Here is an 18,770-nt window from a genome sequence, read left to right as displayed (position 1 = left end):
CCTGGAAAAACGTGGGGGCAGCACTGGGGCCAGGCCAGTGGAGTTTCCCACCGGAGTTAAGATGCAGCCCAGTTTCAAATGCAATTTTACAGGATTTTTGTGCGTCTAGAGCGGTCATTTCCATGCGTGTATAAAAAGTCAAGTACCACAGAGGGGTTTTCACTGTTGCTCATGAAGTCCTCAAAATAACAGGATTGCCCAAGCTGTGAGCTGAGTCGTGGGTACATCCTCCTTGCCAGCCTCAGTTCTCCCCTCTCAGCTAGTACCAATTAATGAATACATGTATTTGGCTATTCCGATTTTCTTCCTGTGTTTCAACAGAATAAGTCTAGCGAAGGTCAGGCTGCTCCTGAGGATTTCATAGTTTCCTGAATTGGAAACAAACACCTCTCTGCCCTTAACTTGTTCTGAACATTCATGTGTGTCTGAGCACAGTAACAACACCTATTTTTTTAAAAGAGGCATATAGTGGGAAACAAAATTAAGGAAGGACTAAATGTCACAAAATGCAAAATGTTATTTCTGTTTGAAGGGAGTTATGGAAACCCAACGTTTGCCCATGTGATGGCATCTTATTGCTGTCAGGCCTTTTTTTAATTATCATTATATTTTTTCTGTTTGGATGAGTTCTTCTGCATCTTGTGCTGTTCTGTAAGTAACATTAGCAGGCAAAATGTTGAGATTCACGTGGGCCAGACTGAGCTCTAGTTATGGAAATTACGAAGGGAACTGTTTTCAATCAACAAGAAAGTAATTCTAGGGAAATGCCTGCATTACCAACTCAAATCAAATACTGTTAAATTTTCCATTGGTTTCCTGTTCATTGGGTGTAAGGTTGAAATTAAAGGCAGGTTTTTTGACCCCCAGAAATGAGGATACTGAAATACATTCTTTCTTGCTTTTACAGCAAGTGTTGTCACACAACCTGTTTCTCTATTTGCCGTGGAGCGGACAGGAGTCCTGGGAAGATGCGGGTGCAGCTGGGTGAGGAGAGGGGGTCTCACATGTGCTCTGGGTGGTTCTGCAGGCACACGATGAAATCCTGGATCGACTGACCCTCGTAGCAGATCTTGTAGATGGTCGTAAATAACGGAAACCTGGAAGAAGCACATAGCAATGAAAATAGTTTTTAAAGCTTATATATAAACGTTTCTACTCCATTCATAATGAAGTTTTTGTTGTCGTTGTAGGGGTTTTTGTGTATTTTTTGTTATGGTAAAAGGAAAGTGGAAAATTTTTCTCTCTTTCCAATATGCTTTTAACTTGGAGGTGCCTTTACTGGAAGACTATATAGGGCAATTAAGAGGAGCCAGAGGCAATTCTTGGGGGTGTCAGCAGAGAAGAGCTGTTTTGGAGACAAAGTTCCTCTCATTTTTTATTTACAAAAATATCTCGAATTGCATATCCTCTTTTTCCTTCTGTGTGCCAAATGCATATGTTATTTTCATTCACTACTGTTATCTAAAAGACAAAAAAGGATGAAAAATGAGCAATTATTTTCTTTTCCTAGTTTCGAGTTCTTTCCCTTTTGCAAGCTTAGTCATTATGTGCTAAAAATGAGTCCACTGAATGACTTGAAGCTGAGTGTGTAACTAAGTGCAATCAGAGGATACTGATTAGATCAAGTTTTGATTTAAAGTTCACATCGTGTCAAAATGAGCTTTTCTAGTCTCTCTCATTTTTGAAAGATAATGTGACTTGAATCTTCTGTATCTGTTATAATTCTAACAATGTTTTGTTTTGTTTTGTTTCTTTCCTAACTAATTTAGTGGTGTTTGACCTGTCAGGACTGCTAATGTACGAGAGGGAATGGGATGGAGGGAAGTTTAGCTTTTCTATTCTGTAAGCTGAGATAAAGGTTTCAGATTATAAATAATCTTACATCATCCCAAACAATTAGAAGTACTTTCATCTCAGCATTGTTTGTGGCGCTTAAAGCATCGATATCAGCACATATTACCTATTCCATGCATGCAAAAATTTTTAATTAGGATTACACTCCCAAATTTTATACTGAGATAACCCACTTAACATTTGCTGCGAGCTGTAATGGTGATACACTGAGAATGAGAAACCCTTTGACTCATAGATCATGTTTGCAAGCTGACTCTGCATGTGGCCTTCAGCCTTGTTTAAGGGAATGGGGATATCTGGGTAGCTCCTCTGGATTATTATTTCTTTTGTTTCTTGAATGTCTGTGGCTCATTTCTTCCAATGTTGTTTAGGCTTCATCCTATTTTACTGACCATGGCAATGAGGACTCAGGCTAAGCTGAGCTCTAACAGTGGCCCCAGATGTAGAACGCAGTTGTTGCACAAACTAACAAGATGATTAAAGACAGGTACCATTAAGGAGGTTATGAATCACTCATCATTTGTTGTTGATTCCATTTTTTAAAAAAATAAAAGCACTTACTTATCAAGCATATTTTTCTGTTTCAGAATCTTGTAGACTTCAGCTGAGGTCTGAGGACCTTGCAGCTTTTGTCCATTCAGCATCTCATTTTCCAGTTCCTCAATGGACTAGAAGAGAGGAGACTCATTACTTGGATCAGAGGGGATACTGCTATGGTACCAGCAGTTATCAAGAAGGTAATGATGGAACAGCTAATAATGCTTTTGTAAAACACAGAAGGTTTTCTTCATGTGTTACTATAAAATATTTCAAAATCCTCCTTACTTTTCCTGTGCGAGCAAAAGCTTCCGCTACTTTCCTGTTGCGTCCCCCGTAGCAGGTAGTGATGAGATCAGCGACTCCGCAGCTTTCCAGAAAAGTGGCTATTGATACCGGCCCCCTGCAGAACATCTTGGCAAAGGCCACCATTTCCATAAGGCCCAAGCGTATAATTGCTGCCTTTGTGTTATCGCCGAAGTTGAGTCCATCACAGAACCCAGCTCCCACTGCTACGATGTTCTGAAAACGGTCCGGTGCAAAATACAAAGGAGGACAGGAAATGGTCAGGCAAGATGTGCGGTTCATTAGCGTGCACTGAGCTATAGGAAAATCTATACATCTGTCTTCACCCCTTCATCAGAAGAAGGTTCAATTCCCATTGGCTATGAGTTTATGTTATGAAGAAGGTAGGCAGATAATTACTGTTGAACAAAAGTACCTGGGCTTCTAGAAGATTATTATAAAGTATCCTCTGTTATTCCCACGGGCAAAAATCAAATCAACTTGTTTAATACAGTAACGGTGCAAATGCATAGCATGTATGCAATTAATATTTGGGTTTTTTTTCTTCTGCTAGTTCCAAGTTGGGGCTCTCTGACCTTTCTGTTTTAACTACTTAAAATATCCCAGACGGAGTCATGTCTTTCCAGGTTTTCTCTGTGGGCCTCTAATTTAAACAGACATGAGTTCTACATACTGGTACTGCAGTAGATTAAATTTGGGGTTTCCCTTCAAAAAAAGGTCGATAAAATTGCCCTTTTCTACAGCTCTAAACAAATCTCTCAGGATCCTAAACATCCTTGCATATCCCCACCATTGTCCTGCACACCTCCTTTTCCACTTCCCAATTCCTAAATAAGTCTCTAAATAAGTGCAGTTCACTGTATTTGAGTCATATGTCACCCAGTACTGCTGTTGAAGTGTTTACTCCAGACATGCACACACCTCAGTGCAAATTTTTAAATATATATATATATATATATTTAAGTAACGCAAATTATTTCAAAAAGAGCAAAGATTTTCCACAAAGCAAAAACAACTTCTCTCCCCTCTGTGCCTGCCAAGTCTGTGGCCAAAAGCAAAATCCAGAGATACTTGGTTGTGTATGTAAAGAAACTTTTGGTATGTAAAGTTAAAATTCTTTCCTAGCCAGTAATCTTCCTTCCCCCAAGGAAAGGTGAATTATTGAAGCGCAAATGATTGAATGTGTAAAAAGAAAGTACAAAGGACCGCAAGCTGAAGTCACTTTTGGCAGATTTAAAAGAAATCTCCAAATCTCACTCAAGCGCCCTCTCATTGGAAACTTGGTGATTTGGTTATTGCTCTGGTCTGAGATCTCTGTGGGCATCGCTGAAAAAGGCACAGATGTGCTGCCAACAGAGAATGTTGCTTCTGATGCAAACTTTCTAGTAGGTTACTACTGGAACCATGGAAATAGGTTATTAGTGGGAGCTACTATATGTAAGTCTTTGTTCCACGCACTTGCAATACTTAGACAAGAAAATACAGCAGACTAAATTCTGCCCTCAGAAGCAGAGAGGTGCCCCTGCTCAAAGAAACATAAAAGTAAGCTATTTTAAAATGCTTTGCCAGCAGATATATTTTAAAGTAAATTTTCCCTTTTTAACAGATTGGAAAATTGACACATGAACATCTTGTCTGTGTTCACTCATTATAGGGTGGCAGAACTCATATTAGACCCAATGACTTACAGAAGACTCGGGTGAAGGTAGAATTTGGCCCTAATAAAAAACATTTTGGTTTGAAACTACTCACTTTTAAGGCTCCACAAATCTCCACTGTATCAGAGTCAGGCACCACAGTAATCCTGAAGTTGGGGGTCTGCATTAATTCTTTAAAGATCTCCCCTTGTTTTTCATTTTTGCACCCTGTGGGAAGGAAGGATGAAAGTTAGAATGTTTTTGTAATGTTTCACAGTACACACAGTTAACTAAAACCTAAAATAGGGACCCAGGGACCACAAAACCTGAGTGATGCTAAACAAGAGATCTGTGTGACAGCAGTTCCTGCTGCTGGAAACCAGTGTTAAACGTATTCAAGTGCCAGGACATTGACCGAGCATTGCTTAATAACACTTTAAAGAGCTCAGAAGGAGGTAGCCCCAGTGCAGCTTTCTGCCCAAGAAAGCTCATATAACCACAAACCCCCCAAAATGTATTTACAAATCGCTTTGTACAGCACAACTTGCTGCTTTGAAAATGTAAACTGCTGTAATTGCTAAGTATTATTTTGGGGTGCAAATGATTAATGCTCAATTGGTTTCCACATACAGGGAAATCCACAGATGATGAGGTTGAACCTTGGCACTGTTGGAACATTCGTGGTACCAGTCCTACCAAGGTCATTATCATGTCATTTTGGTGCTATGAAAGAGTCCGGGTGATAGCACCCCAGTAGCTGTGGGGCTTCTGCCTCATCTCACAAGAAACTTTGGGTTTGCTTCTTGTCCTTGGCAATAGCTGATGTTGGGGAACACTCAGTCTCTTGGAGGTGGCTGCTTCTGGGCTGTGTGGCTTTCCACGAGGACAAAAGCAAGGAGCAAAGCTCTCTGCACAGTCATCATCACAGTGTGGCTTAAAACTGGGCCAGCAGAAGTTAAACTCTCCCCAAGAAAATGAACATTGCTCAACTCTGCTAATCGTGTCTAGTCCTACTCGTGCCTAGTTGCTCTGCCAGCAACAAATGCCCAGCGGGTACGATTTTCACTGTTACTGTAACGTTTGCAGGGCAAAGGAACAACAGCGCAACAATGATTTATTTTTCTGTTTTCCTTAGCTATGAAAGGATTTACTATAATACAAATTTTTGCTGACTTCAAAAATCAGTGAGTTATAAAAACTACTGGATGAACTTTCTAGTCAGGTCAGACCCAGTTCTGGGGGCATCTGAGGCTACGGCTTGGCAAGCAGTTGAGTGAGAGGGAGGAACAGAATGTTACTGGGTTTTGTTTTGTTTTCAAACAAAGAAATTTGAAGATGGAGAAATACACCTCGGGGAGCATGAGCACAGACAAGGTTCTGATTACAGTTCTCTGTCTAGACTGTAGAGTGTATCAGCCACTGATGTGCTCAGCATTGAGCTGTACAGACATAAAAGGTGGCTCTTGCCAGCCCCTACAGGAACGGGATTAAGCTGTAACCTTTCAATGGATGAAATTGGCTTTCAGCATTGAAACCCAGCTGTTGGTTTGGATCCGATCCCACCAGCGCCACCCTCCCTGGAAATCACACTGCCTCCTGAATGAGCTCAGGGGTACAGCACCCACTCCACTGCTCGGGAAACACCTGGGACCATCACATCCCCCTGCTGCCTCCAGAGGTTTTCTTCTTGCTAAAACACAGCCACTCTAGCTCTTTGCAGTAATTACCAATGGTGGTTTCACAGAACTTCTCATCAGCCACTTCTTTGGCTATGTTGGCCCCCATAAGCACACTGATTTCTATTTTCAGTTTCTCTCGAATGAGGTCAGAGATGAGCTTCAGGCCATCAGGACCATCATCAATTCCCTGAATAAAAGATGACAGTCAAAACCAAGTTATTAGAAAAGGAAAGAGCACCAGTAAAGCAAAAGGTGTCTTATTGCCTGCAGCTCTCTGGTGTTAATTGGAAGGATTTGGGTCTTTTATTCACTAGCATTAGCCATTACTACAAATGCTCTGGGTTTGTACTTTGATAACTGCAAATTCAGTGCAAGTTCAGCAGGAAGGTAGTGATAGTCGAGGTAAATCTGCAAGAGGCCTCACATCCAGTGCTGCTGTCCTGAGGCTTTCTTTGATGCTGTATTTTTCCTTTGTGCTAAATTCCTGTAGTACAGAACCAGACTTTTAAATTAAGCCTACAAGCGGTGGCTTTTCTTTGTAAGATCTAAGTGTTAATCTGCTTCATTGGCATTAAGGAATATACTGAAACGTCTTGGGGTTTTTTCTGAGCTAAAGAAAGAAGTAAATTTGCAGGAATTTCCTTCCTCTTCCACCCTCCTTTCCTCTGCGTACTGCTGCTTGTGGGATAATTTCTATAGGGAAAAATGAAAAAGGCATGGGAGGAAGAGGTGATATTGCAGTCTGAAAACTTGCAATACATTTCTTTCATTATGATTTTTAATTGGATATTTCCTGTAATGCCATCAAACGAAGAAGCAGTAGACTATACTCCTATGCTTTTCCTCTGGCTTTTAGTTTGAGATTATCTTAAAATATTTATTCCTTTTAAGATCAGGATAATCTGGTACCTTTAATCCTATTCCTCAGTTCATGCCAGATTGAAATTGCTCCAGTTCTGCAAAACTATTAGTGTTACTGCGCTGTTTTAATGCTGCCAAGAACAGCTTTGGCATATACTTGGAATAAGCACTTCGATCCAGCGCTCTTCCCAGTTCAGACTTAACTGAGCCTGTTGTCCGATGAGTATTTTTTCTGGCAGCGGCACCAGCCCTTGCAGCCCACCCTCTGTCCATTTTCATATCTGTGCTGGTCCGATTGGGAACAGATCCAGGCTAAAGACGGCTGGCAAAGGCGGATACTCTTAGCCCGCCTGGGTTGCCCCATCCTTTCTGTGGCCACGTGAGCAGCAGAAGGGCTGGCAGAAGCTGGGTATGTTTTAATTCTTGCAGGAAAAAACGCTTGTGTTTACGCAGAGCATGCAGCTGAGGGCTGGAGCTCCTACCCTTAACTTGAAGTTATTTATTTACTCTGTACAGACTGAGCCTTGTGGAGATGACAACTTACCTTGATCAGGGAAATCCCAAAGGTCTCGGGTTTTATCTGGCCTGCAATCTGCTCGCAGATTCGTCCAATGAATTGGTGTGGCAGAACAAACACTAGGATGTCTGCTCCCTTTGTTGCTTCAGCCACATCTGGCACAGCCACCTGGGACAAGAGTGACAACCAAAATGAGCCCCAGGTAGGAATCTTCACACCTTGCAAGACAACAACATGCTGAAGCCACTGCAGATGCATTGCTAATGTCTTTAATTTTAACTGGTACCGTGGTGTAGCTGCTAGCTCTTCATGTGAACAGCTACAGACCTCTTCTGAAATATCCAAAGCAGTGTAACTATTTTAGGTTTGGATTTTTTATAATTTTGCTTTTAATTTGCCTTCCATCCCAGCCCTGTGTGGATAATCTGGGGAAGATGACATATTTTCTGAATTTGCAGCATTCTGCAAAGCCCCTCTGCTGGTTCAACTTCTTCAGATGGTTCCTGAAGATACTGAGCAACCCCATATTATTTTTCTGGAATGAGTGGTAGCACTGGGGAGCATGGGAGCAAACTGGGGTGGTGAGACAGAGCCTCTTCTGGCAGTCTGTAGTTTCCATAGGTCACCATCTGAGAGTTACTCAGGAATAAACTGTATCAAAAGGCAGAGATTATCATCATCTGGGGGGTGTATGTGTCTTAGTAACTTAACCAATAATTACAAAGAGCGATACAATATGCTTAATAAGTAGCAAGCTGTATCCTCTTCCAAATGCTGATGTCACTCAAAACAATATTTCAAGCCAGGCTACAGAGGCAAGGGCAGGTGAATTGGAGCCTGCTGTAGAATCATAGGACAGTTTGGGTTGGAAGGGACCTTCAAAGCTCATCTAGCCCAACCCCCTGCAACAAGCAGGGACATCTTCACCCAGATCAGGTTGCTCAGAGCCCCATCCAGCCTGGCCTTGAATGTCTCCAGGGATGGGGCATCAACCACCTCTCTGGGCAACCTGGGCCAGTGTTTCACCACCCTCAGTGTAAAACATTTCTTCCTTGTGGCCAGCCTGAATCTCCTCTCCTTTAGTTTAAAACCATTACCCCATGCCCTGCTAAAAAGTCTGTCCCCATCTTTCTAATGGGCCTCTTTTAAGTACAGAAACGCTGCAATAAGGTCTTTCTGGAGCTTTCTCTTCTCCAGGCTGAACAACCCAAACTCTCTCAGTCTGTCCTCATACCAGAGGTGTTCCATCCCTCTGAGCATCACAAGCAGTTCACAATCAGAGAAAACATCATGCTCAGATGCAGCCTTGGAGCAAGCGGGAGAACCAGAGCTACTGCCAGCAAGGCATGTTCTCTGAGAAAACAGCAAAGCAGGAGCAGAGCAGAGGCTGGCAGCGCTGCACAGACAGTGCTCCTCGCTCTCCAAAATGTCACAGAGCAATGCAAAGGGGAAATTGCGGTTGTGTGGCTTTGTTCCCAGTTGGAGATGAAGAAGTGAGGGTCCCTCCAGCTGATTTCTGCTGGTGAAGCCTGAGACTTTGCTACAGACAGGCTGAGGCTGATCTCAAGTGATGCTGACAAGCCTGTTGCTCTGCTAGAGGGTTGTAAAAATAACAGTGGCAAGTCAGTTGTAACCCAGGAGAACTGTGTGCCAAGTTCAAACCATGGGAGTGCATATATGCAATCGCAGCACTAAATGGAGTGCTAAATATAAGCACTTTCCGAGCAAGGAGATCCACCACATGCAGCATCCTAACTTCCTTTTACAAGTGCAGCTGTTCCAGAAACACATTGCTACTTTCTTTAATTCACAGAACACTGCCACTTGGCAAAATCTTGAACAGCCAAAGCCTCACCTTGTTTTGGTAGCAATAAATTATTTAAGCTAATTAATTTAAGTAGAGATGCATAATTTGGTATTTTAAATGTCCATGAAAATGAAATACCGTATATTTTTGGTGGAATTTACAGCATTATTAATTATAGCAGTGTGTTGCTATCCCGAAATTGCCTATTAGTCATCTCAGCTGTTCGCTGTGCTGTTCTCTTTTTTAGAAAAGGGGAGAGCACTAGCTTTCCTATATACATATATATATATATATATATATATATATATATATATATATATATATTTGTCCCAGAAGATGCTGTGGGTTTGAAGTATCTCAGGTCTGTGCAGACGTAACTCTGGCACTGGCAGGCAGAGAGATGCTGATTTCTGATGCAGAGGAGGAGGGGGTGTTACCAGCACCTGACCCAGACGGGTGTTTGAAGTTGCGTGTGACATATGAGACAAGCAGAATGCACAGAAGTGAGTTGTATTTCAGCAAACTTAAAATATCGGAGTGAATTAGGTGGCAAACCAGAATGAAGAATTACTTCCTAATTTTAATTTTGCTGGATGTTGCCTCCTTTATAAATATATATATGTATATATCTATATCTATATATATATATATATATATATATATATATTTCAGTGATTTCTCTCCCCTTCCCCACAACTTACCACATTTGGGGGTATCTTGTATCCAGGCAGATATTTAACATTTTCGTGTTCCTGGTTGATTATTTCTGAGAGTTTTCTTCCATTGATGATCTCTTCAAATACCCATATCTTGACAGTAGGATCAAATCTGTTGGAATTCTGGACATTTTTGCCAATAATTCTGGCTATGGCTGATCCCCTTGAAAAAAAAAAAATCAAAATAACTAATAGGAAACAAATAGTTTTATTGTGAATTGGAAACACAAATTACTTTAAATATAATAACTCATAAGAAGCCTGTGCTACAAAGATGTTTGTGTGCTTGCTACACTTATCAGAAAGCTTTATCCACAATCCTCCATCAAAAACCCTCAGTTTAAAACCGCAGGAAGTAGAACCAGGGAAAACATCACTGTAATAGGGGATCTGAAGCCATACCAAAGATTATCCAGTGAAAGTGTGATGTACCATCAACAGCTCTAAAAAATACGGTGTCTGGGTTTGAAATCTTTCTTGCTCCTCAGACAATTCTCTTTTTCTGGAGACCAAGAAATTTGGCAAGGCAGCACTGAACAACCTTAACGTGACAGATAAATGGGTCCCACTTTCCTACTAATAACCAAACAGTTGCAATAAGGATTTTACGTCAGAGAAAAATCCTCAGAAATTGTTCTTTTCTTAAAAAGAAACAATCCAAACAAGCAAAACTTCAACCTGACAGTTTCTCTTTATTTATTGTTCTAATTATCACTGTAACAAGATCTGGAAGAGTTGCAGCCTGAGGATATTTTAACCATCCAGTTCACTCTTCTTCAGTCATACTCAGTTCAGACAATAATTTTATTTTCTCATCACCACTGCAGCCTTGCAAACATTCACTCATTTTCTTGGCAAGAGAGAACTAAAAACCCCACAGAAAATATTGGAAGATATTGCTTAATGCTCTTTACATTTTATGGGGTGATTATTTTTATTCCTCTGTTCCCTCTTTTCATTTTAATACTACTTTAATCTCTCAACTACTGGCCATTTTACTAACGCAACTGAAAGAGGAGCTCCGGCTGCAACACTCTTGTGCTCTGCCCCTGCATGGACAGGATTTAGCTGTTGTATGTTTTCTCGAACTGATAAAGGTCTCAAGTATATCCAAGACGAAGTCCAGGTATGTCTGTGCTGTCAATGGCTCAAGGTGAACCACGTTGTCAACCATATTTTTGATGTAATAGGTTTGCACAAGGCTGAATTGCTCAATAAGTAATAAAAGAATAAGGCCTTTATCTTTAGCGATAAGGAAATCCGACTGAGATCAGGTTTCACGTTGCTCAGTGTTAACTATATAATGTATCCTGAGCTGCCGTAATGCTTGCTTTCTAAAAAGAGATGATTTGGTTTGGTCCTTTAAAATGTGTAGGGAAAATGTTTTAGGGGTGAATCTTTACTGAAGAGAAGTATTATCTTTAAAATTACTTAAATTCTGGTTTTCTTGCCCTGCTATCAACAGAGAGCACAATCAAGGCTTGAGCTGAGGATCTAAATTCATCATCCAGCTTGTCCAGGAACCTCTGCTCGGTGTTTCCCGCACAACGTGGACAGTGAACTTAGGCCTCAATCCTACCCATAAAAATAACCCTTCTAGCTATGTACCAATTTAACATGATTTTTTTCTCTTGAAAGATGCAGACTCCAGCTCTAACCTCTGACATTCTGAATGGGACTCAACTCTCCATAGATACATCTGACCTTCTTGCAGAGCTGTCACTACCACTGCGCTTGGATGTTGCCACCCAAGTATTTTCCTATCGACAAGACGGCAGTGAAGGTATCTTGGCAAAAAAAGTAACTCCATAAATGTCAGTATTTTTTTGTTTGTTTCTCTTTAGATGAAGGAAGATTTGAAGGAGAAAGAGTTTAATGTTTAAAAGACATCAGGGAAAATATCTCACCACAAAACCATCAAACAGTTCAAAACCTGATGCTCTGTTTTACTTAGTCCATTTAAAATTCAGTCACCACTGATCAGCCTGGGGAAAAAGAATTGGACTGCCCCTGGAGGTCGTGTTTGACAGACTACAGAGGCTTGGCAGAAAAGGGCTGCTAATGCAAACAAAATCAAGGATGCTCATGTAGAAAGACTTTGTCATAGTAGGGTTTTTTTTCTCCAAAACTGAATTTAGTGAAAATTAATAGAAGGCTGAGAACTCCACTTACATACTTTTTAAAAGTAAGTGAAAACTGCCAATCAGGGTTTTTTTTTTTTCCCCAATTATGTTAATTCATGCTGAGAAAAATAAAGCTTTCATCTGGAGATTTCCTATCATAATGGAAGAGCTTTGATGTGGAATAACTCAAATAAGACCCATTATTTATATATGTGAACATGAAAGTGTTCATGGTGTACGTCAGATCCAGTGAAAAATCGAGCCTAACAGAACCCACAAAGCACTGAGTCCCTTCTCTCTGCAGAGGGCAGTCAGATATACTTATGCCATTCCTAATAGCTTTTCTGAGGAGGTCTTAAAGCCTCAGAAGTTGCAGGTCTCTTCCCTTTCCCAACCAGCCGATCTCAGGACTTTGATACCTTTAGCATCAGAAAGACCATCCTCAGGTTTAACGTGTTTCTTACTGCAGTTTAAGCTTATTTCTATTTCAGAAGTGTGGAATATTTTTTTTCTCCTTTAGATCCTTGAAGATGATCATGTTTCCTCTAGTCTCTTTCTTAGCCAGCCACCCCAATTTTTTAAAATTCAAGTATCACCAAGGTTGGCAGGACCATGAGAGGTCTCCAAAGTGGGACCAGCACTGCGTTCAGATCAGGTTGCTCAGGGCTTTGTTGAGTCAAGTCTTGAAAACTCTCCAAGGACGACCTCCTCTCTGGGCAACCTGCCCCAATGTTTTCTTATTCTTATAGGGGTTTAGTTTTTTTTTCCTCCTCTCTTTATATACTGAGCTAGAACCTTCTCTGGTTAAATTTATGAACACTGGCTGTTGTTTTTCTTCCATGCGCCTCCATAAAAAGCCTGGCCATCTGTCTGTGTTAAAAACAAGAACCTAGATTAAGCTGGATCTTTGCTGAGGGCTCTGCAGTCCAAATGCACCTAAGAAGGTTGGGAGAGTTTTTGGATTTTGAAGGGACAGACAGTGAATTAAGCCTCTGTTTGTAAGAACAGGTAACTGAACTGTGATTAATGTGAACACAAACCCTTCTGCACCTGTCTGGCAACCACAAAATGCGACGCAGCACTTACTTCGTTTAACCACATCACTCATGAGTCTCCTGGCAGTGTTGACTTAGAAAGTCTTCTGCAGCTGACACGAGCTATTGCAACACGCTGTGTCACATGTCAACCATGTTTCTGAGCTGCAAGGAAGACTCAAGAGCAGTGATATGAACTGTCACCCAAATATTCAGGAGGAACATACAAAAAAAAAATGTTTGCCAAGGATAAACATATTTTTGTGCTGTGCTAAGACAACCTGTTCTGCCACAGAGGCTATGAATAGATGTGATGTACACATCAGAGCACAATGTTTATCTTCTCCCCAAAGATTTTACTGACTATACATGTGGTAGGAAGCAAGAGATGGGCCCAGGCAGACAGGCAGTACAAGTAGATAGTATTGAATGGCTGGGGTCTCTGTGGCATAACTCTTTCTAAGTTTTGTTAGGCACATGTGAAAAAAAAAAAAAAAGAGAACTTTCTTGAGTACAGATCCAAAGGAAGACAACTAAGTGGCTTTGGAGAACATCTTATGGCAAGGGGACAGCCTGGGAAAGGCAGGAGGTGCTTGCTTGAGGATGCAGTAAGAGAATAATGAAGACTGTCACTGTGGGCTGACCAGAGGTAAAAGCTGACTCCCAGATGTGCAGCCAAGACTGCTGAGGGGCTTGGAAGTGATAACAAGCTGCCTGCACAGGGTTGGAAGTGACAGCAAGATGTCTGCACAGGCTTGGATGCCTGTGGTTGAGGTGAGGGAGAAGAGGGGAGCAGGGGAGGAGTGCAAGCGCTGGAATGACATGGTGGAGGTGGCAGTTGGGGAAATGCTGGTGCAGAAATGATGGGGCAGGACTGAGTCCGTCAGTGTCAGAGAAAGCCAGATGCGTGATGTTGAGTACCCATAGCAGACTTAGCTGTGCAGTTACACGTGAAAGGCTGTATCTGGGAGATGTTGTGCACAGAGAGCCTGTGATCTGGAAAGACAGCATGCATGTCGGGGCTCAGAAAGCAGCGGACTGCTTTTGCAAGGCAGGAAGGCAAAGAGCTGTGCTTTATGCCATGTTCTCAGCACCTCAAGAGCAACCACTCCCTCACCTATTGATTTTTTTTTTGGCATTTGTTTCCACTTAGCTGTCAGATACTTTTAAAATCTAGAGGACCTTGCCCTTCTTGTACAAAGCAATCCACAGAACTACCTGAAGGCTGGGTTTGCTAATCCCAAGCACAAGCACATACATGTTTTTGTTTGTGCTCAGCTTATATAAATTCTAAGAAAAGTAAAATATGGACTCCAGTGAGAAAAGGTTTGTGCACTTCAGTGGGGTCTGTCAGACCCAAGGGGGTCCGGAGAGTCGTGCTTTTGTCTGTACTAGAAAGGACTGAGCAGCAGCAGACACTCTTATGAATGGGAGTAAAGATACACTGGGGATCTGAACGCAACTCTTGTACAAGGCTCCATCTGCCCCAAAATGCAAAACAACACGCTGAGGAGGCTGGAAGTGAAAGCTGTCAGTAAGTCATGGCTTTAAACGAAACCTGTGCCCTGCTTCCTTCACAGGGATACAAACAGCATCACTCCTCTCCTCCCTACTCAATGCTTGCATTGGACCTGCCTGGGCCCTGCCACACACAGCCAGAGGCACAGCTCTTTTCCTCTCTGGCATCTCACTGTCCTGTCACCTGCCTTTAAGCAGTTTATACCGCTCAGTGATGCAGGAGCCTCGCGTCTCTTCCAGCTCTCACTGCCTGGTGCATCTCTCGGGGATGACGGTCCCTCCCCCAAGGCTGATGCCGGACACGATCGGGAGCGGGGCTGCGGTTTCAGGACCATGGAGACCCCATGGCACCCGCCCGCCGCCCCCGCCGCTCCCGCCCCCGACCTGTTGCGAAGCCCCCGGCAGCGGCGGGGGCAGCCGGCGTGGGGAGCGGTTGTGCTGCGGAGGTGGGAAGGAAACAAGGAAGGAACAGGAAAAAGAGAGAGAAAAAAACAAATAGGAAAAAAAGAAGGACAGCAGGAGAGAGGCGGGAGGACGGAGGGTGCCCCCCCCGCGCTGCGGCACTCACCAGTTCCCCGAGCCCACGATGCAGACGCGGAGCGGGGACATGCTGCGGGCGGCCCTCCCGCTGCTGCCGGCGGCTCCGCTCGGCCCGGCCCGCTGCCAGCACCGCCCCTGCCGGCCCGGCCCCCAGCGCCTGCGGGAGGAACCGGCGTGAGCGGGCGGCGGCCCCGGAGGCAGAGCTACCCCCCGGCTCCGCCCGCAGCCCCGGCGGCTCCTCTGCCCGGGTCGGTCCTTCCTCCGAGGGGCTGCCCTGCGGGTTTCGGCTGGGACCGGGGAGATTCAGTGCCCCGGAGGGGGAACGGGGAAAACGGTGCCGTCACCGAAATCCACGGGGATGAGGACCTGCGTGGGGAAGACCCCGGCACTTCTCGTGGTGTGGGACCTTCCTCCCCATTCGCAAGCCCAGAGGGTTTCTACAGGGTGGGTGAAGTGGCAGTTTGGGAGAGATACAAGCTGGGCCCTTAGCGGCAGTGAAAGACATCTCGAGGTCCCACCTGTCCTGCCAGACAGATGCATAATTGGCTTGAATTCTTCTGATAGATAAGGACCACACCAGGGAAAGGCTATGAGTGCATTTCCAGAGCCAAATTCAGCTGATAAATCATGGACTGTAGCACAGTTCTTAGTACAGGACATCAAACAAAAGTTATCTGCACAGAAGGATGCAACACAGCGGTGTTCCTTTACCGCTATATGACCTAATCATGCATAACAGCCTACAAATTACCATGCTTTGTCTCCCAGCCTTCCATTACACTCTGTCTCCTCTTCAAGCAGCCTTCTCTGTTGTTTTTAGGCCAAAGAGCTGCATTTGCCACCTTCCCTGCACTTGCACTCCTGCTTTGCCTCGTTCTGCCGTGCTCAGGCTCCCTTCCTTGCTGAGGGGCTGTAGGCTGAGTGGTGACCACATCTGCTGCCTTCTCACCAGAACTTGGCTCAGTGGGTTTCTGGCGCTGTGTGACAAGGACCCCTGACCCTGTGATTCATAGAGGGAGGCTGGCTGCCAGTGTTTCAGAAGCCCGTGGGTGTTTCTGGAGGTACACATATGTTCAGCTTGCCTGCTGTCAGCTTCATTGGTTGAGCTATTTGGTACATCCTGATGGAGGTGAGGGTGTTTGAGGACATAAACGAACTAGGGCAAAATCTTGCAAAATAGTATATTGAGAAAATGACAGAGACAGGTTGTTGAAAAGGAAGGTGTAGCTGGGGCTCTGGGCATGTGTGAAGCCTGATGGGGAGCTCTGTGAGCAGAGGCATCACTCACATGTACAGTTTGAGCACAGCCAAGGCACACAAGCCTTTCTCAGGTTCCATGTGCATTTCTTCCAGTCTCCTGCTTGTTCACCTTGATTTGCTCTTTCCCTGGCTGTATAGCTCCTCTGTGCTTCTTAGCTCTCTTATCCCTTTAACTTATTCCACCCTCTGTGAAAAAAATCCACTGTGGAGGTGAGGAGGAGTGTCCTCCTTCTTGCCCTGTTCAGCCCCTGAGACTTCTCTGCCTGTTGCAAGCTCTTCTGTCCTGCTGAGTCCCCAGGCCCCAAGGGGAGGACACAGTAACTGAAGCACCAGCTTCTGCAACTAATGCATGCAGTCTATATAGTATGTAAGTATTGCAAATTGTAATGGTTTCATTTAAATTAATGTGGAAGGTTTTAATTACAAAGGGCATCAGCTTGGTGGCCTCAGGACTGATGGATTTTTGTGTCTTCCACATTCAGGTGTCACTGAACATTTGGTCAGTGCACAGAAGCTGGCAGGGATGAGACTGGCAGGGGTCGAGCAGGCAGATGGATGTGGCAGCACTTGTGAAGAGGAGAGAACGCAGCCCGTGACTGTGAGTGTACACATTAGCTAATACACCTGTGACAATGTGCTCCTGCTGAACTGTCCTCTGAATGTGTACAGTCACTGCTCTGTGGAGATGGATAGGAGAGCGCTCATGCACAAAGGACTGTTCCAGGTGATCTGCAGGCAAGTTCAGACCTCAAAGCTCTCTCAGTGTCAGCGTTGTGTGGGGACACAGCATGGCCCTAGGAAAAGGATCCTTTGGCAGATTTTAGAGCCCCAGAGCTATATAGCACACACTGATGGATGCTGATGACTGTTGTTTTATCAGGCAAGGAAATGGATCTGCTCTTTCCCAACAAGGCACAATGTTTGTTTTTCACATAAGCCCATGAGCACTACTCCCCAAGTGTGAGTCATTAGCACATAACAGACATAAAAGCTCACTCTGCTTCATAGAGAGGATTAAGACAGCCTTCCCAAGGCCATCCCCACCCAAGCTCACCTGATCTTCTGCGCCTAATGGGTCATGCACGTGTCAGCAGCTGAGGTTATGCAGCCGAACAGTTCTCTGCACAGCAGCTGCTGCTGCAAACAGAAAAACCTCATTGTCAGTGCTGCAAAGCCAGGGCAGCTGACGGGCAGTTTTTTGAGCCAGGTGTGGCTTTTTCCACGGTGGCAATGAACATACCGAAAAATGGGACTGAGAAATGCTGAAGTGGGCAGGCAGACGATGGGCAGGGAGGAGCAGTGGGGCTGGGTGCTCTGTAGAGAGGGACCTGAGGGCAAGGTAAAGGGCAGCACGCCCTGCCCCAAGGTACAGATACAGTCATCACCTGCTGTGCTTCCTTGGCCACCGGCTGGTGATGCTTGGGCACCCTGTACTATTGGTACAAAGGGTAAACGGGGTGAGCACAGGATAGGGCCAGTCCTGTGTTCTCCTTCCCCAGGAGAGCAGGAGCTGGGCCTGGAAGGAGACTCTGCCCAGTTCTTGCTGCCAGCTCTCAGATGCTCCATCCTAAAACTGGGTAGGTTTTTTGCCCCCTCTTCTCTTACTGAGAAGCTGTCTGAGACTGTTACTCCTCTCACAGTGAGAGCCTTTCTCCTCATTTCCTATCCAATTTATGCCCATATCCAACTTCTAACTGTGTGCTCCAGCACAACCACTGTCTATAAATGTGAATGATTCTTCTCTTCTGGTGCTAATTTTTCCCCTCTGCCCCCATTAAACTCCAAGTGTCTTACAGAGAGAAATAGGATCCCTTCATCTTGCCAAGCTCAGCAAGACAGGGTCTCTTATCTTTTCTGTGGTCTCTTTTCTGTTCTCTTCCTCTGATTGTCCAGATGGCACTTCTCTGCACCTGTTTCAGCATGAATTCAGGCTTGCTGAATACCGATAACCTGAATGATGCCCTAAAATCTCAGCACAATTTTACCCGGTGCCTTGTATATATTTATTTACTCATTGTTCCTGGAAATACGTGGCTTGCTACATGTAAGACTGCATTTACCTTTTTAAGAACATCAGGCATGTGGCACTTCCCCTTTGTTGTTCATAGAGGATGAACTCGAATTTATAGCAAAAATTTTATCAGTCTCCCAGTGCATGTCCTTGCATTTCACACCATTACATTTCACCCCATGTCTGTTTCTGTGGCATAACAATCATGTAATTCCTCTTGTAGGATGTTCTCTCTATTGAAAATATCTCCTGACTTTGCATTAGCAAGTTTCATTACCCCACTTGTCATTTTTTTGTGACAAGATAACTAAAGAAATTATTCAGTAAGACGAGTTCCTCCAGTCCTATCATTTTGCCATCATCCCCATCA

General features: G+C 44.0%; 1 protein-coding gene across 1 annotated transcript; it reads right to left on the bottom strand.

The window, feature by feature from the left end:
• Nucleotides 1-1,000: 1,000 nt before the first annotated feature.
• Nucleotides 1,001-15,528, bottom strand: LOC308041913 (glycerol-3-phosphate dehydrogenase 1-like protein; the record flags this gene model as incomplete). Its single annotated transcript, XM_080346900.1, has 8 exons — nt 15,158-15,528; nt 9,900-10,077; nt 7,419-7,559; nt 6,062-6,200; nt 4,450-4,562; nt 2,680-2,913; nt 2,416-2,522; nt 1,001-1,097 (listed from the first exon to the last, which is right to left on the bottom strand). The coding sequence occupies exons 1-8, from the start codon at nt 15,196-15,198 to the stop codon at nt 1,001-1,003; spliced, it is 1,050 nt and encodes a 349-aa protein (XP_080203026.1). The 5' UTR covers nt 15,199-15,528.
• Nucleotides 15,529-18,770: the final 3,242 nt, after the last annotated feature.

The sequence above is a fragment of the Nesoenas mayeri genome (genome assembly GCF_963082525.1).
Source record: "Nesoenas mayeri genome assembly, chromosome: 6".
In the NCBI taxonomy this organism is placed as follows: domain Eukaryota; kingdom Metazoa; phylum Chordata; class Aves; order Columbiformes; family Columbidae; genus Nesoenas; species Nesoenas mayeri.
The sequence above is the reverse complement of the archived record's forward strand: the minus strand, read 5'-3'. Positions and strand labels throughout refer to the sequence as shown.